General features: G+C 44.8%; 1 protein-coding gene across 10 annotated transcripts in view; it reads left to right on the top strand.

Annotated features, from left to right (window-relative positions):
- EPHB1 (EPH receptor B1) overlaps window positions 1-23331 on the top strand; it is a 322722-nt gene that overhangs the window by 269161 nt on the left and 30230 nt on the right. For 4 of the 10 annotated variants that reach the window (XM_090052908.1, XM_090052905.1, XM_090052899.1 and 1 more), the window contains 4 exons: window positions 9299-9448; window positions 11243-11436; window positions 13135-13290; window positions 13837-15200. In XM_090052908.1, the coding sequence (XP_089909034.1) occupies window positions 9299-9448; window positions 11243-11436; window positions 13135-13290; window positions 13837-13945 (609 nt within the window). In that variant the 3' untranslated portion in view covers window positions 13946-15200. Of the gene's footprint in view, window positions 1-9298; window positions 9449-11242; window positions 11437-13134; window positions 13291-13836; window positions 15205-23331 lie in introns of all 10 variants that reach the window. The other 6 variants (XM_090052907.1, XM_090052906.1, XM_090052904.1 and 3 more) reach the window with 2 other exon arrangements.

Here is a 23331-nt window from a genome sequence, read left to right as displayed (position 1 = left end):
CTCTTTTTCCTCTTCTTTTTTTCTCCTTCCCATTAATTTTCCCTTGCTGTCTTTTCTATGTTACGTCTTTCAAATTCCTCTTTGCTCATGGCTAGTTTTCAGATGACGTTTTCTCTCTCTTCCATTAAATGAGCATGGGGGAAGTAGCCATGCAGTGGAGATCTGGGAGGGGGGACTTCAGGGGAAACAAAAGGAGGTCTGATTGCACATAGAAGGTATTACAACTGAAGCTACAATAATGCTCCAATCCTGATCTATCTTTCTCTGTAGGAAATTTGTTCCAGGCATTAATTAAAGAGACAAGTCTAATCCAAGCACCGCTATTCCCCAGTCACTGTTCTCTAGTTTAATTAACTCATTCATAGATAATCCCAGGGCTTCTTCACTCCGCCATTGTCTCCTGCCTCATCTATTTGTAGATTAAAGCTTTTCTCTTGCTACTGGCAGCCTCGGAAACAACAGAACCCCAAATCACTCCAGACTTTCTTCTGTGGTAATTCTGTCGTCCCAAAGTGAGTGTCTAGCTATCGTTTGACTCTGTCAAAATGGTGGCAGAGGTAATGAAACAATGATTGCCATAGTTAGAAAGAATAAAGTAAATGAGTTGCACCTTACCCTCAGATTCCATTTACGTTTAGAGAGTTGTCACAGGAGCACTTGGGTGCCCGGTTCCTATGAAGGAATAAGGGCTGCTGAAGCTCCCCGAGACAGCACAGGTGTTGGTTGCCGGAGCAGCCAGGCTCGTCACATGACTAGAAGGGGGCAGGGCCGGGCCTTTATAAACAGCCCAGGCCAAAGCCTAGCAGCAGTTCCCTTCTGGCAGCCTGAGGCGCAGGAGAGCCAAGCAGAGCAGAGACGAGTGGTGCAGCCTGACCACCCAAGGGGCTGCATCATGGTAAGGGTGGAGATAACCCTGACTGGGAGGCCTCTGCAAGAGAGCCAGGTGGGCCTAGATCCTATGTTATAGCCAGGAGGCTTATTGTTGCGTTACAGCCGATTGGCTTATGGTTCTGTTTAGTTATTGTTATACCGGAGGACTGGGTGAGGCTGTAGGGGTGGAGGAGGCCTTATCAGGAGCTCCCCAGGGAGGTGGGGTGCTCCCAGCGCCAGAGAGGGGTGCTGTATTGTGGGGTGTCTAGACCCCAGCCCCAGATGGGGCAAACAGATTGAGGAGCCCAGGGAGGGCACGTTTAGTGAGACGAAGCCTGGCGTGGGCATAGGTAGAAGCCCTAGTGGGGCAGGAGCCAGAGAAAGGGGTCAAGGGGGCCAGGTAAGGCTAGGGCTGTCTGAGCCCCAGTTGGGAAGAGTCCCAGAGGGGCTCCACAGTGGTGGGGACCCCAGGGCCCTTTAGGGCATCATAATAGGGGTGCACAGTGTTGGTGAGGGCACTGTAGTTCGGGGTATAATACCCCAGCCCTGAGAAGGGGCAAAGAGGATCTTGGGGGCCAAGCACGGCTAAGGCCACCTGAGCCCCACTTGCAAGAAGCACCAGCGAGAAGCCTGAGGGGCTTGTGTTAGGCCCAAAGGGGGGCACACAGGAAGAGAAGCCCAGGGTAGGTTGCTACTATAGAGACAAGCCCAGAGAGGGCGAGTCCGTGATTAGAGAGAGCCCGGAGAGGGCGAGCATGAGGAGGAACAGGCCCCAGTGGGGGGGTACCATATGTGCATGGAGAGGCCCCAGGAGGGGCGAGTATATTGAGCGGGCCCCAGGAGGGGGGCGGATATAATTAGTAGGTCCGAGAGGGCTAGTGGATAGAGGGGCGCCGGTTGCGTGACAAGCCCAGGGGCGCCGGTGAAGGGCGGATGTAGGAATCTGACCAGATAACGTCCAGTACAGCTGCGAGGCTTGGGGCGTGCTAAAGGGGAGGTAGGAGGCATGCATAGCCCATAAGGCTGGGGTGCACCAGGTCACACCATACGGAACGGGGGACAGTGTAAGCATAGCACGGTGTCTAGGGCGACAAGAGGCAGCCTCCCTTCTAGAACCATATACCAACAAGACGTGGCAGGTAAGAAAAGAGGGTGCTGGATCGCCTACTTGACACGGCAGGGGGTGCTAGAGAGATCACGGCCACTCCTGCGCCCCACCCCGTGACAATAGTAAAAAGCAAATAAGTGATTTTTAGATTGTTAGATTGTCATAGATGTGTGCAGCTGCAGCATGAACAATAGATAATTAGAAGTTCATCGATTGATGTTATAGATGGTTATAAGACTTGGCTACAAGCAAGCTGTTGACCTGATGGACTCTACAATCAATAACAGTTGATTGATCATTTATTAAAACACCTAATAGTTATTCCTTAACCTGTTATAAACCACTTAAAACATAATAATGTAAAGTGTGACCAGTAAAGTCTTTAGAGAGTAAAAATGAAGAGAGTTTTTACTGGCAGCACTGAAAAAGGATTGAGGATGTTGGAGCTATAACAAAACAGGTCGTGCCCTATTGATCAATACGTGCAATATAAGATGTAAAATTCGGAGGCTTTTTCTTTTATTATTAAAGAAGTAAAAAGACTCAGTGTTTGCTTGAGCAGTGCCCTGACGTTTTGGCCCAAACTGGATCAAATCTAAAATCAGTGATAAAATGTGTGTGTAGGCTCAAAAAGTGGCAATGGGACATTACACCAAAACCTCTGATAATCAGTTTCTTCTCGGTTTTCCTTCTGTACCTTGCTTTCTGATTCTTAGATACAACAAACTGCAGCCAGACGCTGGAAGGGAGCTGACCAATAGGGACAGGACTGTGTGACTAGTGAGCTGCCCTGGTTTGCTAGTGTCCAGGTGGAATGCGGAGGGATGTTTCTGACCTTAAAGACTCAGATGGTTTGGGACCTAGGTCTTTGAGAGACAACTTCTCTCTTCTTGTGCCCCATGGCTGTGACCAGTGGTGATACTAAAGCTGGAGCTCCCTTGGCTCAATCAATAGGGAGTTGCTGAAAAGGTTGATACTCTCCACTTTCTACCCCTATTCACTTCTCTTCTTGGACCATTAGAGCCTGGATTTACTAATATCCTGGTCATGCCTCATAGACCACCTCTCTTTCCTATGTTTGTGTAAGGAGTGAGGACGCTGGGCAGTGGGAGTATAATTTGTTGAATAGAAGGATTGTTGATACTCTGAGCGGGAGGGTGAGTTTGATGCTAGGAGTCTGAATGATAGCATGTAATGTAATTTGTGGCAGGAAGCCCTGTAAGGCAAGCACCTTGTGGGCTGTGTCAAACTGAAGTAAATAGAAGCAGCATTACAGAAAGCAGAACCTCATCTGGGTAAACTGATGCTCCTTACCACGTAGCTCACTGCAGTCAGTGCTGATCAACATACATGGGGAACTGGCTAGGGCCTGGTCCTTGTCCTGCTCCTCTGGGCTGACATGGGAGTGCTGTCTGGAAGAACATGTAGATTGTGGCCTATTAAGCAAAGAATGCCATTTTTGCTAAAGTGCTCAACGCTCGCTTCTGGGGAAAGGCATGAAGTGGCCTTTCCCACCTTTAGAGATAAAAGGGATTATCTCATCTGTGTTTATATTTAATTTAAGCCATAATAGGCCTTCCCAGCAGCTGGGAAATGATGCTCTGCCTACAATTACATCACTCTGCCTCCCACAGCAGGTTTTTAGCTCTGGGGAAAAGGCAGGAAAAACAACCTGGCAGTTAATTTCTCTATTTGTAGTTATTCAAATAGAATTTTTGCTATCCATCTTTACAGAGCAGCTGACACTTCATGGAAGGCTAAAGAAAACAATTGTGCTGAACAGTTTCTGAAACAATTCTGCCTAGAGTAAATATCATACATTTTCTATATTCCCCTTCCTTTTCCATTATTTTTTAGCTATTACCTCAGTCATTTACATGAAAACAGGATCATTGTTTCCTGACAGTTCATGTGCTCCTGCTTCCCCATTGAAGTCAGATTCCCCTGAATGTGACACCATCACTCTTGCCAGGAAAATGAATTATGAGGTCACAAACAAAATTATGAGGCAGGTCTTCCATGTAGCCTTGACTGTTTGCAACAGGTAATGTTCTGGCCCTGGGTCTACTGGGGAGAATGTGGATGGAATTAGAAGTTCTTTTCTATAACTTGATATGAAACAAAGCCCTGACCTTTCCTCCCCACAGAGAGGAAGCTTTCATATTGAGTGCATCTACACATGCACACTTACTAAGCAGTAAACACAATTACTGAGTAGTACAGGCACACATTTATATGTGCATGCCCATACTGCACAGCAAATATGGTGACCTATGCCAACTTGAGCATAATTTTGATATCTGCATCATGCAAGTATCAAATTTACACCTGATTAGTTACTGTTCAGTAATGCACATGTAGATGCCTTACTGTGTAGTAACACTGTGTGTGTGTGTGTGTGGACTGACTTGGGATTAATTTTAGTTCCAAGTCAATCCACACACAACTTTAATGACTGCACATGTCAACACTGGCCTATTCCCACTTACTGCACAGTAAATTACTTTGCAGTAAATTTAAACTGGCATAAATGCATGTGTAGACACATTCACTGGGTGTATTAAGAAATTACCCATGATTTGTAACACAGCTTTATCATTTCAAATCATTAGCAGGAAAAGGAGAGGAGAACCTTTCTGGGGGTGGTTTGATGTATCCATATGTTTTATTGCAGCAGTGGAGATGATGTTCTGAGGATATATCTTCAATTTAGGGCTTGAAAATAGTGCACCTATCACATTTAATGAAAGTTATTCAAACATACACTGAAGAGGAAGAAGACCCTTTGTACTTCTTCCAAAAAGATTTCAAGCCTATATGAGAGATTCCGTATATATAGGGAAATATATTTCCAGTAAATTAGAGTTCCAATAATAATGCTAGTGTTACATGATACATAAGAAGGTGTGATAAGAAGATAAGAAGTTTCTAAAAAAGAATGCCCTTTGAGCTGAAATTTACTTTGCTTCTCAGTCCAAATTTGGGTTAGAAATGTTGTTATATTACACTGGACAGTGTCTGAATACCCTGAACAAGGAGGATGGCAAGTCTGAGTTTTCACTGGCTTGCATTTTTTGCTGTCACACTTATTGCATCTTTGCAGAGTGGGTGTATTGTGTTACCATTTTGATCGTATAATGTTTTATACTCATTTTGCCATGGTGTAAATGATCAGGCAAGGTCGAAGGCAGTGGTGAATCAGGTCCAGAATTTCTCTGGTTACCTTCCTATTTCCATTATTGCTCAGTGTCACTTGTATGAAATCAGGATTGTTGCTGCTTTGAGAACTCTTCAGTTCTGTTTTAATGTCCCAGCTGAAACTGTAGGTTGAAATCCTCTGCCAGCACATTAGTTCACGGTAGCAAGGAATTCGGCTCCTAATATCCTGATTGGGACACTGGAGTGCATTGCTATGGAAATGATTGTGATGTCACCAGAACGTCCCTATATTCAATCAAGCCAACTGTATGAGAGCTGATTCCTGCAGACTGTTCCAGCAGCAGGGACTGCTCCATCCCCTTTTGTTGCCGTGTCTGGAATTGTTGGCTCTGAGGGGCATATTTCAAATCATGGACTGAACTGCAGGAATCATGCTTGCATAAATCTTCAATTAAATGAAGTTTTAATTTAAAGCTGATTGATGAAAGTACCTGCATATCCTCATCGGAGGCAAGTGCTATTAATGGCAAGCTGTCATTCCAGTGCCAAGGGCAGCCCCATCACCCCTCGCCCTTTCCCTGCCATCTTCCTCAGGGGAAGGGACCTGCAGACAGGGAAATGTTCGTGCTTAGCCATGCAAAGCAGCTCAGGGTGTGGAAGCGTCACTCAGGGTAGAACTCTGAAGGCTGAGGTTTCTACTTTACATGCAAGGAGGATCAGCGAGGCAGCTGTTGATGCCAGCCTTTGACGTCTGATTTCAGGCTCTGGGAACTGAGAGCACCTCCAGATTCTCTGTAGGAAATGCGGAACCCTTTTAAACACACACGCCTACGTTCATTAGCATTCATGGGAAAGTATGACATTAATATTATGAGTGCAGGTTTGCAGAATGAGGTTTAACCCTTTTGCTCCAGGAACCAGTTTGTGCTACAAGAAATCACTGGCAGTGCAAAGGCTGGGACGGCCTGCTCTCCCAGCAGTTAGGTACATTTGTCACTTACGTTAGCACTAATATAAATTTCCCCAAGCTGAAGCGCATATGGACTCATGCCCTTCATGCCTTTGTCTTCATCAGAGTGGGCGAGAGAATAAACAAAGGAGGTGCCTCGTTCTGCCTTATTGCTTGCAAATGAAGGACAGCCCTGATACTGATCTGTCATGTGGGAACAAATCTGGGTCATTCCAGTGAGTTCATTGCCATTGCTCTAGATCAGAGGTGGGCACCTGGAGGCCAAATCCAGCTTGCCAGGCTGTTCTATCCATCCCCTGGGACCCCTAAAAAATTTAGAAAGTTGATATTTATTTGCTTCTGGCTGCCTGTCAAAGAGGATATGAGACGGGGGCAGTAGGACCCAGGGGAAGCCAGCAGCAGGACCCAGTAGCAAGCCCCTCCCCCCCCCAGCCCTGCCTCCCCAACCAGAAGTTCCTGCTTAGCAGAGGCTTCTGGCCTGGGACTGTGGGGCTGTTCCTGTGTCCCTGTACTGGAGAAGGAAATGTGACCCTTGACAGCTTGTCAAAACTTGGTAAGTGGCCCTCTGCCCGAAATAATTGCCCACCCCTGCTCTAGATCCATGATGGTATAATAGTGTCTAGTTTTAGGACAGATGATACTGTGAAACAAGTGCTGGAGATGAGGGCTGGCAGCTACTTCTCTTGAGGTTGTGATGGTCTTGAATCCCATGAGGTAGGTAGGGTCAGGCTGACTCAAGACTCTCATGGAAGACCTCTCAGAAATAGAAATGGGAGGATAATTCATGAGATATCCGCTTTACTCTGAGAATTTCATTCTGATCTCACTTATACCATCATAATTCACTGGTCTTCATTGAAAAGAGATGTATTTTCCCATATTGGTATGAAATCAAGTAGAAGGCAGGGTAGATTTTCATCTTATACAAATATCAAAGTAGATATGTGTATATATAGCAAAAGCTTTTGTGAGCTGAAGTTCACAGCATCTGATAAAGTGAGCTTCAGCTGATGAAAGGTTGTGCTGCAAATGTATATCTACTTTGGTTTGTCTATAAGGTGAGACTCTACCTGCCTATTAATTGTGATAGACGGTAGAAAGTCCTGAATCATTTTGAAATTAATGCCTGCTAAAGGACATGGGGCTGCTGAAGCTGACAAGGTTCTGAAAAATGTTAGAGTGCTCATGTAAGATAAGGGGTGATAACCTAACTTGCTAGCCCAACTCCAGATCAAGTACTTGCATTCTGTCCGTAACGCCTTTTGCTATCATTGGATTCTTCGTTTCCTGTCTTTCCAACATATAGGCTTCATTACTAAATGCAGTGCGACAGGTGAGTGCATTACAGTAGTGAATAAAGCAAGGCTTATGTATAATTGATGTCTTGGTCAGTTATTTGAACTGTGCAGCACACAGGGATCTTTTGGGATGAAAATACTACTATATAAATTCTAGCTGATATTTTTATGGGACTAGACCTTCCTGGCTATAAAATTATAATAGAACATCTGAGAAGGAATCCATACAGCTAAAGGAAAAGAATAAGATGGAGACAAATTAAAGGAATTCTTTTCAGACGGATGTGGCCTTCTAAGTCCTCTTCACCTGCATTCCCATTTAACAAATAATTGTATTGACACTTTCTAATTTTCAATCCTTAGAGAAGACAACAGCATGGTAAATATTGAATCTGGCTGCCATCTGTATGTGTACTTGTTGTCAATTATTTTCTACAATGTGCTCCATAAATATTGACCAATTCCTTCCCTCCCCACTCCCTCCCTCTGCTTTCAGACACACATACACATTCCTTGTAATCAGTAGCAGCAGTCATCTTAGTGAGGGGCTATTTTCAGGACCTGGTTGGGGCTCTTGGCTCTATATTTGACTCTGGGTGTTATATTGTCTTTCAGGCAAACTTTTCCCAGCCTGCTCTGCAGGTCCTTATTTGGGCATCACCCTGGGGCACCTTCATCCCTTTGACAGCCACTGAAGGGGCATGGGAGTGGAACGATGTTGCCGTATACTAGAGACACAGGTAGAACTGGGAGGTGGTATCAGCTGCTATGGCTCAGGTGGAGTAAATCCCTGTTATACCGGGCAAAGCAGATGAAGCATGGGAACAAGATATTTAGCTTTGATTCCATTGGCTTCACCTCACACGGACACTTAGTGTATCACTAAACTGCAGTCTGTGTCATGCTGGTGAATGTAAGGTTGGCAGCTAATGAAAGAGGAAGGTGAAGGAGTGGTGCTTTTAGCATCTGACTTTATGTTTAGGTGGTGTTCCACCCCCGAGCTGCACCTGGTAGACGGTGTCCAGGGCTGCAGTGTGGCAGGGTGACAGTTCAAATCTAGTTAGAAGCTGAAGTTGCTGCATGATAGGCAACCTGCTTGTCATGAGATTTGCAGAGCGAGCACATAACAGTAGTGCTTCAGAGCTTCAGCTTAGGAGTGCTGACTGGGACCTGTTCAGTTCTACAGTTTGGAAGCTAGTTGTCTCAGAGAAGGCCCTTCTCTGTAGGCCATGCTACCGTGAGCACTGAGCCTCTTAAACTGGGGAACTCCCTTGCTGGAAATGAGAGGGAGCTTGTGAGATGGTGGAAGTAACTCTTACTCTAGAATGCTTTACCTGCCTACGTACACCAAATGGATGGATGTGTTAGCTGTAAGGACATGCTATGGAGCTGCCTATTGTCTTGGGTTTTGACTTCACAGGTGGGAGTGAAGATTTAATGGTGGTGAAAAGGGGGCTCTTACTTGCATTCCTTTATTATACTTGTGTTGGGTGTGGATAAGGCTTCTTACTACAACTCCAGAGGTGTGAGTTTGAGCACCGCTTTGAACTCATGTTGCCTCCATCTGTAAACAGGTACCTGGTCATTCAGGCTGGAGAGTCAAAGGTGTCCAGATAGAGCTCATAGCAATCCTGGTCTGATGGACTTGCAATGGCCTTTGGTCATGGATGTAAACTTAAAAAAAAAAAAATAGTTAATAGAGCCAGTCATGCTGCTTTAAGTTTGAATATAAAGCAGAAGTAAAAAACTATTATTATAATGCACAAAGAGGTGTGGACAGTTGCTTTATAGATGGAGAGAGGAGTAGCAGCAGATCCGGATAATTCCTGATTACTTGTGGCCCAAGGGATGTTAGACGTTCCAGTGCTTAACCTACTTTTCCTTGTTCCCAAGGGTGGGAAGATCCCAGTAAGGTGGACAGCCCCAGAGGCCATTGCCTACCGCAAGTTCACCTCTGCCAGCGACGTCTGGAGTTACGGCATCGTCATGTGGGAAGTGATGTCATTTGGAGAGAGGCCGTACTGGGACATGTCCAACCAAGATGTGAGTGTTCTTAGCTCCAGGCTCAAGGAAAAGTAACTGTCCTTGTGTGTTTCCGTATCTGGGCCCTAGGGAAAGGGTTGCTACTTCATGCCATTGCCAGCCTCTCCCAGCAGGAATCACCTTCAAGAACGACACAGCCCACTCAGCTCCAGCTGGGATGGAACCAGTGCACATCTAGCCTATGTGTAGCCAGCTTGGATCAGTCCATAGCCAAGACCTTTCCATTTGTAGCACCAGAAGGGGTGGGAGAGGAAGTTTTTTCTCTTCACTATTCAGCAGCTAGAAGAGAGTTGGGGGGTGGGGAGATCAGGAGTTTGATTTTTTTTTTTTTTTTCATCCTTATTTTCTTCTCAGAGCCCATAAACTCCATACCCCATGGGGGGGGGGTTTGGCATGGAGGGCAGGGGAATAGAACATGTTTCTGGCTATGAGTTAAAGCTATGTGAAGGTGAAACAGTATGCAGCCCCTGAACCTGAGTGTATGAGGTGTTCACCTAGGCTGTGAACAGACATCGCAATTATCCCAGAAGAAAGCCTTTTATCCTGGGATCATCCAGGTGTACACATCCACTGTCCTGCTTCAAGCCCCTCTGAAGTATGTCAGATAAAATGTACTAACATTGTTTCTCCAGGACTTTGTGTTGTATATGTGTACGGTTGTTGCGGTCCATTCCAGGGATAAGCCTGTTAGGCTGTGTGCTCTCACCCATCACCTGCTAGCAAGGGTGCAGAAATACTTTGGAAGGGCAATGTGTGGAAATGGTGGTGTCACTGTTTTGACCTGACTGAAGCCTCAGGGCAGCCAGTCTCAGGTCAGATGAGACATCTGTTCACTGCTCGAGATATCCCCATTGCTAACCCTGGCAGTTTTGAAAAGAAGCTTTACACGTGGCTGAAATGCCTCTCCAGACGGCAGTGCAGAGACTAGTACAGAGACTCTAGCTGTCAGGTGTGAGCTCCCAGCTACTCCAGACTCAGCCTCCGCTATTTGGAACCTCTGTAGCACTAGCTGGTTTTCAAGATGAAAAAGACCTTCCAAATGAAAGGCTCGAAGAAGAGAAATTGGGAAGAAAAGCCAGCAGGCTAGTAATTGGACTTCAGGAACCTGGAAGGCCTTTGAAAACATTCAGAGGTTTTGTGAGCCAGGGAGAAAGAATTCGTAGTTCAACTACTGTACTTCGATGCTATCGGCAGAGATAATGAGAGTGGCAGCTCTCCACAGAGAGGAGATACAATGCTCTTGAAGCATCTGAGCTCAGATTAACCTCTCAGTGCCCTGGTTCCATTAGAGTGAGGAACACCTCCTCTGCTCCCTTTGCTAGCAGTCACGTGGGCTGGCTTTAACTTTCCTGGGCCCATATCATTAGCGTACATAGTATGTTCACTTCTCACACTGATTCTGCTTCTGCCAGAGGAGAAGATGGCAGAGACAATTCCTTCCCTATATTCTCTTGTGTTTAGGGTATTCATGCCGGCACAGGCAGCTGTAGCAGGTATGCCAGGGCACTGTGGGGAGCCACCTTTCTCTGAAGACCTTGCTCCTTGAACACACTTCTCTTTGCTGTGGCATGGGACCAGATCATTGCTAATGTAAAGCAGCTGGAGCTCTACTGAAATCAGTAGCAATGCAACCACTGGCACCACCAGGAAATTTGGCCCAGCAGATTTTGGAACTCTTGCCATTAGTGTTATAACAAATGAGATGGGGGATGGTTTGGGTCTTTGTCCTGTCAAGAGCCCTCTGAACTCTCTCCCTTTAGGTGTCGCTTGTGTTTTTTCTCATTCTTCCTGCAGGTAATCAATGCAATTGAGCAAGATTACCGGCTACCACCTCCTATGGACTGCCCAGCTGCATTGCACCAACTTATGCTAGACTGCTGGCAAAAAGACCGCAACACCCGACCCCGCTTCACCGAAATAGTCAACACCCTTGATAAAATGATCCGCAACCCGGCAAGCCTCAAAACTGTGGCTACCATCACCGCTGTGTGAGTCTCAAAGCACTGAGGCACTGTACAGGCAATGGGAAATCCTATGGAGAATTCATTTTTGGAGTTTGGGAATTCATCAACTTAGCATCACTGGTTGTTAATTGGAAATAAATTATCCATTGAGCACTGCTTTTCATTTTCTGTTCACCAATCACTCACAAATCCATCAAGATTTCTGCACACATTTGCTATACGTCACTACCAGCCAAATAAATTGATAAGCAGTTTTTGGCCTGTGTGGGGGCTCCTTGATAAAGCCATGCAGCATGGTTTCTGCTCTCCACGTGGATCAATGGAACCCTTTAAACATTAGAATAACGAGAGACAGTGAAGACGCCAGTGACTGATGCAAGTAAGGACATTGTGCAGGTAACAGCCATTTGTCAGACAGTAAGGTATACAAAGACACGCAAACACTGCTGAACAGTGGGCATGTCTATGTGCACATTTATGCCAGCTTAAATTTACTGTGCAATAAGTTACTGTGCAGTAAGCAGGAATAGGCCGATATCTACACATGCAGGCATTAAAACACATTAACACTGTGTGTGGACAGACTTGGGTCTAAAATTAGTCCCAAGTCAGTCCACACACACAGTGCTACTGCGCAGTAAGGCATCTACACATGCATTACTGCTCAGTAACTAACCGGGTGTAAATTTGATACCTGCATGATGCAGATATCAAATTTACCCTCAAGTTGGCACAAATCACCATATTGACTGCGTAGTACAGGTATGCACATGTACATGTGTGCCCATACTACGTGATAATTTTGGTTACTGCACAATAAATGCAGAGGTTTAGATGCGCCCAGCGACTATTAAAGGGTGGATGTGTTTTATATTAATATTAAAAACATGGTAAAGGCAAATAGCTGTTCATAAATTTGCTAGGTGCAGGATAAACTGAAGCTGCAGTACTCGGGTATAGTAACGATAAGATACTGTAGGATGGTATAATGAGCCAGCAGTCCCAAGGTACATTTCTGCCCCCTTCATGAAAGGCTTTTATTCCCATTGACTCATTGAAACAGATGTTTAGACAGGTGTGTTGCAAAGCTTCCAAAATCCTACCTTTATCATAGATTAACATCCAGGGGCCACTTTTAGCAGCTTCTAAAGACAGAAGCCTTTGTTTAATGTTACAAAATATCTCGGAGGACCTGTCAAGATTGCTCTGATAGCACTATACTGTTAAAGGATTTGTAGTCCTCCACCCATGGACCAGGCACTGTAGAAGCTAGTGGCCACTCTAGCCAATGCATTCTCGTCCATGCTGGTCAGATCCCATTTCCATGTCTCTCTGTCTTCTTGGGGTCTTGGGTGAAGAAGGGGGATAGGCAAAAACTTTGCGTGTCAGATCTTTGGCAGTGGTCTAAAATAGAGGGATTTTTGTTATGATTGTGAACCTATGCTGGGCCCTGGTATAAGTACATTTTTAATAGATATAAAACAAGTGCAGTTACTAGTCACAGGCTGGCTGTATTTTTAATACTGCTTATATGGTAGGTTTTATTGTTTACCTTGATTAGTATACTGTGCTATTTTAAAGGGTGGCAGGCCAGTGTTTCCCCACTTCTATTTACTAGATGGCTGGTTTCAGCCTTGTTTTTGGTTTATAGCATCCATTAACCTTGTGTTTCCAGTCAGTGCTGATGCTGCCTGACCTTGGCTCCTTTCATGTGTGTTCCAGGCCTTCTCAGCCACTGCTAGACCGCTCCATCCCAGATTTCACTGCCTTTACCTCAGTAGAAGATTGGTTAAGCGCCATTAAAATGAGCCAGTACAGAGACAACTTCCTGACTGCTGGCTTCACCTCCCTCCAGCTCGTTGCCCAGATGACATCAGAGTAAGTAGAGCACACTGTTCTTTCACCTAGATGTTGATTCTATCCCTACCGAAGACAGACTAATTGACTGCCATGGGAGTAAGAATCTAGCAGTCCCTTGCGGTTTTCATTGTTTCTTGGTTGAGGTGGGATCAGAAACAATATAAGAAGAGCCTTTCTTTGGGGAGCGGCTATTTCGAGCCAAATCAGAGAATGGAGAACTGCAAGAAAGTTGAAGCGAAACAAACGCAGCTGAACCAACTTCTTTTGAACTTCAAGATAGGTTTGGTTTGAGTTCAGAGCAAACATTCATGTCACTCTTTTTGTCCATTATGATTTATCCATGTCCATCTTCAGTGACACTTATATCTTCGTTGTTTATCAGACGGCAAATTCAGGTTCATTGTTTTAGATTAGAATGGAAACCGTTTATATTGCTATTCCACTAGTGACATGAAAGAACAAAATAACACATCTAGGACAAGTATTCCTGACACTTATCAAGGAGTACACAATAGAAGACATCTAAAGTGAACTGAACTGTCTGTTGGCTTTTTTTTTTTTCAGAGATCTCCTGAGAATAGGGGTGACTTTGGCTGGACACCAGAAGAAGATACTGAACAGTGTCCAATCTATGAGAGTACAGATGAGTCAGTCTCCAACCTCGATGGCATGACATCTCTCATTTGATGGGGATGGGAAAGGGAGGGGAAGCAATGAAGGGCCAGAGGTGGGGTGGGGAGGAACTAACTGACGAAGCAGTGAAACATTTGGAGAGATTGAATTATTGTCTGAGAACTGTAACAGCTGCAGACAAAGAATACACGGGACTCATTTCTAACCGGCAACTTCCGTTTCTCACCAACAGAAGCACACTTACCAATGTCATGGGAAACAGCATATACATAGATATAAATATGTACAAATCATATATTTAAAAGACAATGAAGACAAACCAATGTGTGTTGGGGGAAAAAAAATAACGGACTCCAATCCCACCACCAGTGAGCAGTAGTTGAAATTGATAAGAAAGGAGGAGCCATTGGGAAGGAGGAGGTGCAAGTACTGAGTTTCCAACCCAGAGAGATCATTTGCTGCAATGATATTCCTTTTCATTTCTTCTTTTGCTCTCCTTCCCAATCCTCTATCACACACCTTCTTCCTTTTCTGCTCATGATTGGTGTGGAAGTGTCTTTAGAAGTCTCCACAGCTACCTAATCTAATACCAAGGTGTTGCTCTGTCAACTACCAAAGGACTTCTGACCACTGCATGGGAGATCCAAATCAATCCAGTTAATGTCTTCATATTGAAGAAGAGATGTACCTTCAATAGAAAACCTTGTTTTTCTTTTGCTTGCATTTTTTTGCAAAAAGGAAAAAAAAAACATAATGAAAAAAGCAAAAAAGTGTTCCCGTGTGTGCACGCTCAGGTGCGTGCATGTGTGTGCGTGTGCACTGTCAACTTTCTCTGGATTTGCTGCTTGTCCATCACAGAAATAGAAACAGATCGACCCAAGTGGAATGGACGGTAAATTCTTGACCTCCAAGGGAACTGGGGTTGTGGGGGAGGGAAAAGTGATTGGCTTTGCTTTCTGTCTGGATCAACTGCACCTGCCATGCACAATGAGAAATAACCAGGGGAAAAAAAGCAAGTCAGACTCAATGTTTTGCAAGTTTGGAGGAGGAAGCAAAGGAACAGTCATCTTGGATGCTTGCATGGGTTTTAGATGGGGATTATTATCAGATGCACAGTCTTTGTTACTGGAGTGTTGACTGCAGAGGCAACTAAAACTGAAGGAGAGAGACTGGAAAATAGACTGGTTAGTCTTCCAGCAGATCTGCAGAAGATGGCTATGGAGAACTGTTTTTCCATCTTGTGGACCTAAGGATTTCGGTATCAAATTGCTGACTTATGTACCATGGCTTCAGAGGTAGGTCAGTATATTCCTTGGGCTTCTCTGTCCATCTTCCTTCCCTCCTGTATCCCCCTGCTCTCTTCTTAGATGCATCTTCTAGTGAACATTTTCTTATGTTTAGTGTGATTTTTTTTGTGCAGCTATTTGTCTCTTTGCTAATTTGATCTAGTTAAAATTACTAGAAGCATATCAGTGTTTGCATGGAATATTACCGAGAGTGGGCAATCTGGCATCTCTTCCTACAGTATGCAATATGCATACAGTTTATAAAACTAATGAGTTCTTATTAAGGCTTTTACTTAAAATTATCGTGTGAGTAATAATGATCCATCATCACCATCTTAGTGGCATCACAGCTGCAAATAAGCTGCACTCAGGTGGCATAGGGAATAGGCCTGACTGCTTTCCTACCAGAGCTAAGCTGAGTCGCAGCCTGTGGTTCATGACCAAAGATTCCTTTTCTTAAGGAGTTTAGGTAGTTCAGTAGCTCATGGCCATAGCTTGGTGGCATCCATGCAACTCTAAGACTCTCCCACATATGGTTCAGACGTACACGGAGAGCAGAAAACACTTGGAAGCTGTCTGTCAGCTGAAGTGTGAGATTTAAGGTGAAAGAAACATCTCTCTCTGATGGACCAGTTCTCATGTTGTCCAAGAAAAGCTCGTTTTGTTTGCTGGCCTGCACTGCCTCCTTTGTGGTCTTGAAGTGGCATCTCTTATATACAAAAACTAGAACTCTTGGCTCCAAAATGATACCTTTTATTAGACCAACTGGAAAATGGCAAGAAAATTGTCCTTTTCTGCAAGCTTTCGGGATCAAAGTCCCTTCGTCAGGCTCTGGGAAAAGTACCAAGGGTATACCAAGTACACCCCTGACCTCTTTATATTGCAGTTTCAGACAGGAACAGGACATCTGGTGGGGTCACCACAACTCCAAACTCTTGCAAGTGTTCTAGGAAGTATGAGGCTCCCTGCTCCCAACCCCTGAGCTGTCAAACAAATATTTTCCTGCTCCTACCTTTGCATTGTGGGCCCCACAGACACTTCAGAAGCTTTTGCAATATCACATGGGCACAAATGCTTCTGGGATATTCTTCTCTCAGACTTGAATGCGCAGGTCGTGAGAATTAATCTGTATTTATTGTAACGTGGATATAGGCTGGGATTGTGGGTGGCTTCCTGTACCCCAAAACTCCTCGGCATGGCTCAGGAAGACACTGGGTTCTTCAGAGTACCAAGGTGCAGGAGGATCTGACACCTAACATTTCCTAGAAAGCTGGCAATCAGCAAAAGCCTGGTGCCCAGACTGGAAAGGTAAAGGCTAAGAAGCTGTAAGCTTCCCAGCAGCTTGCAGTGGGAGAGGAGACCCTTAGGCCTGGATATTCTCTGTATCACCAGTTCCTTGATTTTGTTGAGAGAGTTTCTCACAGCCCCGGCGAAAAATAGGAACTAACAAGATGCAAAAATGGTCTTGTTTTCAGTTGTTAAGCTCCCCCCAGAGAAACAGGCAAAGAAAAACTCCCCTTGTTTGACAACAGAAGGGACTGTTCTAAGTCCTGTCTGATAGCCAATCGTTAATACCTTTTGGAATACTCTTCGCAAAAATCTGTATTCAAGTATGTTGTCACACCAAATACAACATGCATATAAAACGGGCATTATGCATACTAATACACTGTGTCACTACATTTATATTCACAATCGGTAAGGGATCCTTTGTGTTTTTATGATTTTTCTTTTATTAGGAGAAAGCCAAAGGTATAAAAAAGCATGACAGTGACACAGACTAAATACAAAAGCTCCACCTTTACGACGGCCGTGCTGCTGATTATACAGAATGAGCATGCATCTCATTGGGAAGTGTCACTCTAGCCTTGCTTTGTGTAATCTCGCTGGTTAATATGCAGGGCATTGACAGAACTATAGCTACTGTACTCCCTAATATGAAATTAAGGGGCCCAATTCTGACCATTCAGGTCAATGGGATCTATAATCATGTGCCTCAGAATGAACATAGCCCTTCTGCTTGAACTGTTCTCTGAAGCTGCACTGTGCTGTTTATCTCCACCTGATTTTTATTTCCCATGACAAATAACGTTTGTTTCCCCTCATGAGCTCTCTCATTGCCTGTCATTGCACAAGAACCTGTATTTACGGGTCCTGATCACTTACTGAGCACTGCCATTGTGTGTAATGCTATATATAATAACATATAGGAAAGCAGGGGTCATTTTCTGAAAAGGCTCCTAAATTCACCAAAATAAATGGCTTGATTTTTAGAGTGCTGTGTTTGAAGCTGCTCCTATTGGGAGCAGGCATTCCTGTAGGTAATGACTGCTTAGTCAAGTAGCTTTTTAAAAGTCCATTAACCATTGCCTCATTTGGGGGGCTTTATTCTCTTTTTTTCCCTGTGGGATGACCCATGTTCTCCCTTAGTCATTTCTAACTTGGGAGGAACCCTGAACATTGTTCCTGGTTCCTACAGTAGGTGAGAAAGTGAAATTAAAGATGTTAAGCCTAGGCAGTAAACTGGTCACCAGGGCTAAGACCGTCAAAAAGCCTGATGCTAAATTGATTCAGTCCTTACAAGTTAGTTTAAGCTGCAGAGGTTAAACTGAGAAACAACTGGGCAGACATTTACATGAGTCAGGAAATACAGCCACATGCCTGCAGTGGCTTAGGCCAGAAGCCAGGGGGTGCTAAAGCAGGCTCCCTGGCCTGTAGCTAGCACGGGCTGTGTGCTCACTTCCTTTTCCTGCTGCCCCTGAGATCTCTGGGATTTGCAGTCCAGAAGCATAACAGTAGGACCCTGCACAGTTGCTTATCACTTCTTCTTCCTGCTTCCAGGTACCTTTTGGGATTTGTAGTCCACAGTTGTACCCATCAGTAAATTTGAGCAGGGGAAGGGGTGTTTAACCCCCCTTCCCTTGGCCCAGACCGTAGCCAGGTTTTGCTTGGGGGAGGTGGAAGCCCCCCACCACCCACAGACTGGGCTGAATCCCCAGTTGGGCTTGTACCACCCTCACTGCTCCAGCTAGGGAGCAAAGGGGTGGGGCCAGGCCTGCTCTCTGGAGCAGACAGTTTAGCCCAGGCCTACAAAGCATGCTGGGATCATGGGAAACTGAGATTTAACTTGAACCAGGAAGGGATCTGGGACAAAAGTTTTATAAACTAGTCTGACCCAAATCAGTTAAATCTGATATAGGCAGGAAAAGTTATTTGGGTAGATGTGATAACTCTTATTAAATCAACTGAGTAGTTGGGAAAAAGTTCTTAGTAGGCTTTTGAGCGCACTCACCCTTCTTCAGGCATAGTAGGGAGTCTCTGCTGTTCTGAGACTCCAAGAAATGAGAAAAGCTAAAAGTGGGGCAAGGTGTCAGTGAGAAGGTAAATAGGTGGAAATTAGGAAAACAAAATGTTGTCTGATACTATGTTCAGCTAGGTTTATCTTAAACCAACTTCAAAATGGCTGAAAGTGGTTTATGTGCACAGATCTTCTGTTCTGTTACAGGTTTAAACCAGCTTCTGATTACTTAAACCGGTTTATGTATAACTTCTGTCCCTAGCCCAGGTGTTTCATTTCTGCCTTTAGTGCAGAGAATGGGATATTTTGGCTGAGAAAAATGCTATATGTGTTAAGATTTGTATAAAAACAGATCACAGCAGCACCTATCTCCATTACGGCATGCCCTTTTCTAGAGCTTATGATTCATAGCATTGAGAGAGCCACATTAGACTGCTTAAAGCCTCTGCAGCTTCCTCTAAAATCCTATTTAGAAGTTAATTATACTGTACTAAAAATTAGCCCTAGCCAGGTTTACTCTTTCCTCTCCTGAGAAGAAAGATCAGCTTTGCTGCCTTTCCAGAAAATTAATTAATCTAAGATCAGTAAGGCTGAGGCAGGGAACACTATCCAGAATGGAGGGCCCTCAGAGGGAACGTCTTGTGGGCAGTACTTGACTTTTCAAGACTTTTCAGTTTTGAGGGTATTCCAGCTTCAGTACTCCCAGAGACTACAGCTCTGGTGTGTTAATGTGATGAATGCAGTGGTCTCTCATGGAACCAGCTTCCAGACAAACCAAGAACATAACCTCCTGTGCTTCCTGAGGCTTGCCTGTTGCATGCTCCCAGCATAACCTCCACATATTCAAAATGCTGCCACATTCTGGAAAACCATCTTTTAAATGGCTTCAAGTTGCTGCCTATGCAGAGGGCATTGTAGTCTGTGAATCAAGAGCTGACAGGGGTATAGATAAGGCCACATTTGAATTGTGAATATGATTCACAGGCAATGGCTGCAAACCACCAAGTGGTGGGTCTGAGTGCTTCCCCCAACGTACTGACATAATTTTTTTCTGGACTGTGCCAGCAGATCCCCATCTGTATGCTAACACCCTTGATCTGCACCCAAAGGATCAGCTGCCTTGGGGTTACATATCAGGGTATCACCTGACTATTGCCATCTCTAGCCCATGTCTTCTCACTTACTCTCATTTCCACAGTTGTGAGAACAGAGCAGAACTCTGTGTAGCTGGTAGGAGACACTGGGTCATACTGGGGAGATGAATAATTATTCACGATCGTTTTGTAGTTCCTTCCATATTAAACAGTGCTAAGCTTCTACAGATTAATTCCATTAATTCACTTTGGCTAAAGATCTCAATAACCCCTTGTATGGAGCTGTATGAACAGCAGCTGAGAGATCTAATGAAATTAGCCTGGGCATGTTATGTTCACCCACAATTGGGAGCAGATTGTCAGCCAACAAGAGCAGTGTGGTTTCTTCTTACTGAGGTCTAATCCTAGACTGACTGGTGTCAAGGAGATTTCCATAACCCTGCAAATATGTGCTGCTGGCTTCTTGATGATCTTCCCCTTGAATGCTGAAAATTCGGTACTGAGCTGGAGCTGACACATTTATAACTTGAACAGGGGTTTCTACAGGAACATTTATTCTCAGACATGGAAACCATTCTCTGCTTTCTCATAACTTCTTTCCCAGACAGGGGCAATGTGCATACAACGTGCAGGTTATAGCCTGAGGCACCTCCAATGCTAACAGAACTTGAGCAACCCTGTTTAATACTCAAACAGGCAGGATTTGTGCTTATGCCTTTGAGACATTCTCCTAAACTCACAGATGCTGCAAGCTCCATCTGAATACTAGCGTTTTCATCGCAATGTAGCCAGCCAACGCCTCCCAAATGTAAAAACTTCGACTAAATTTCCAAGTGGTGGCAGCTGGGACTAATTAAGCTATCCACCACCTTAAACAGTTTTGCTGTTTTTGTGACTTTGCAGATGCGATGCTGGGATTGAAGAAGCTTTGCTGTGTCTTACAAGTTGCTCCACAATAAGTATTTTATCATTCTTTATGTGAAAACTCTCCAGATTTGGATTGCAGTTTCTACTGTTTTCCGTAGGCATCTCTCCTCTTGGTTAATGTCACAAGTCATTTCTGAGCCTTGCTGACTAGTGAGGGCAAATTTGACTGTGAAGCACTGGACAAAAGGTCATCCTAACATCCAATGACCGAGTGATCCATGTTCCACCTTTTAGAACCTACCTGGTTATCAGCCCTTCACTTGAATGGGGCAGAACTACCAGGGCGGTGGTCTTCTCAGATCTGCATTATACAACAGTGTTTTCCCTGGGAAGTGACTCCAAATTTACCTCGGAATACTTAAAAAGAAGCATTTCCAGAGGATACTTAAAGTGCTTACTGGAAAATGAATAGAGCTGATTGAAAGTCTTCATTCAAAACCTTTTTTACAATAAAAGGCTTTCAACCAAGAAGGAAATTTTAACCAATTTATTTCCATTTTAAAAGGAATTTTCTCATCTTATTGTAGGCTTTTCCCCCTCCTTTTAATCTTGAAAAAATAGAACAATGTAGTGGGGACTTCTTTTTAAATGAGCACCCCTCCAAACAAATAAAAACAACTGGGGCAAAAAATTAGTTTTTGTACTTCAGCTCCAAAGTGGTCATCAGCGGCCTACTTTGCAAACCTCATAGAACATGGTGGTATATACCATTTCCCTTCAGTGACCATCCACCTCTCTCTATCTCTCTCTCTCTCTCACTCGCGCAAACACACACATAAAGACCTCCAAGAGAAAGCCTTTGGGTTCAAATTCCAGCATGCCAAGATGCTTCCACCCTTCTCTGTATCTCTGCTGAGAGCACTACGATCTGAGCTGCCCTCAGTGTTGGTTCCTAGGGTTAAACCCTCCACTGCTGCGGCCTGCATCACTAGCAGTGGCGTCCCCCAGAAGGCTAATTTTAATGATCCAAGACGCATCTGTTGAGCCAAGGCCTTGTGCAAGGTTTACGTTAGCCTAATATGGAGGAAAGGGGTGCTCTGATGGAGCAACAGTGAAATGGAGAGTTTGCTGTAGGGTTTAAGCTGAAAGCTGTGGGTTTTGTTACTGTTTGTTGTTAAATAGCTAAACTACCGAGGTGTTAGTGGGCGTATCTACACAAGATGCAGTAGTCCAATAACACTGTGCAGTAGCAAATCACAGCACAGACAGCGCTAATACATTACTGTGTAGTATTATGAGGCTACTGCGCAGTAACTTCACTAAAAAGGTATTTACCGGCACTGCTGTGCAGTAACTCTAGTTACTGTGCGTTTACTTAGTACTTAATTTAGCAAGTACTAAGTTAAATGCACAGAAACTACTGCACATTAATGAACATGTAGAGGCGCCCAGTGTGAGGCTGCATTTCTGGCTACATAAGCAAAACAACAACTAGGCATATCTTGTCCTTCTACATCAATAAGAAATAATCTCCCCAGGTGAAGTGAGACCTGGCCTCCTCCTGTCTCTTGTCTATCTCCTTTTTGAACAGCAGGCCCCATGTGATTTGTTATGTAGAGATAAAAGGTTAAAGGTGACTTGAGGATCTGAGCAGCCATGTCTCTGGGGGATCCTTGCAAAGATAATGAATGTAGGAGAGACCTGTCTTTACCAGACATGGAAAGAGCATTATCGTGTGACTAAATCTATTTCTGGAAGCATCACCTTCAGAAGACATGACCTCAAAGGTGATCTTACACTCCAGGCTGGGCAGTGCATTGACGGTCCTGGATGCATTGACTTTGGCAGACTCTGTTTTCAATAATAGCACCACTTAGGACCAGCTGGGTGCAACTTCTCTTGGGCAGAAGAAACAATGGGATATTTTTGCATGTACTGACTCCAGGATGAGCTCACAATGGCACCTGAAGAGGAGAAAGGCTGTGAGTACCAGAACTGAATGAGACTTGGCATTTGTACTGTGTAGGAAACTACAAGGTCTTGAAAAAGTTTTCATTCTGATTTGGCCCAACAGTAGAAATGGTGCAACCTTCTGATGAAAGGGAATTCTGAAAACATTTTTGTGTAGGAAAATATCAACGTGTTTTGGCTTGATTTCTCTGGAAAAACATGAAGCAGCCTCCTGTCCTGATGTGCTGAGATTCCTTACACTGCTTGGGGGTTATCTGAACCCGTCTTTTTCATATAGTACACAGGGCAGGTAGGCAGACTCAGCACTCAGAAGGAGCAGCTAAGATCTAACTAATATAGTTTTTGTGAACAGTAAGGAGGGGGATCCACTGGTTTTTGAGGTCTTTCCAAGAAACTGAGGTACTTGCAGTGAAGGAGTAATCTATCCATCTGCTACCCATCGGAAGCCTTGCCCTGGGGTGTGGATGAATTTTCTTTCCAGGTTTTCTGCTGTAGCCACCTGTACCCACAGTCTCCGAGACATTGCCAGTAGATGTGATATGTGTGAGACTCCAACAGCCCCCCAGACCTGCTGGTCGGGGCCCCCAGCTGCCCGGGCTAGAGGACCAGGGCCGGGGCCCATGTCGCCCTGCCCTCCCCAGGAGCACCTGAGCCCCAGCTGCTGCCTGCTGGAGGCAGTGGCTGCTGAAGCCAGAGCAAAGTGCAGAGCCCAGCTTCAGCCCTCCCTTCTCCGCCCACCCCTGCAGGCAGCATAGCTGGAGCGGAGCTCATGGGGCGGGTGGAGGGAGGCTGCAGGTTCAGGTCTCTCTGCCTTGCTGCTCTCCACCTGGGGCCTCTGCGGCTCAGCAGGGGGACCTGCTGTGGGCAGACTCAATGCCACTGCTAGGAGCCCCACGCAGGCTATGCTGCC

The sequence above is a fragment of the Crocodylus siamensis genome, chromosome 6, assembly GCF_052110815.1.
Source record: "Crocodylus siamensis isolate JL-2025a chromosome 6, ASM5211081v1, whole genome shotgun sequence".
Lineage (NCBI taxonomy): Eukaryota > Metazoa > Chordata > Crocodylia > Crocodylidae > Crocodylus > Crocodylus siamensis.
This window is presented reverse-complemented; position numbering and strand designations above follow the sequence as displayed.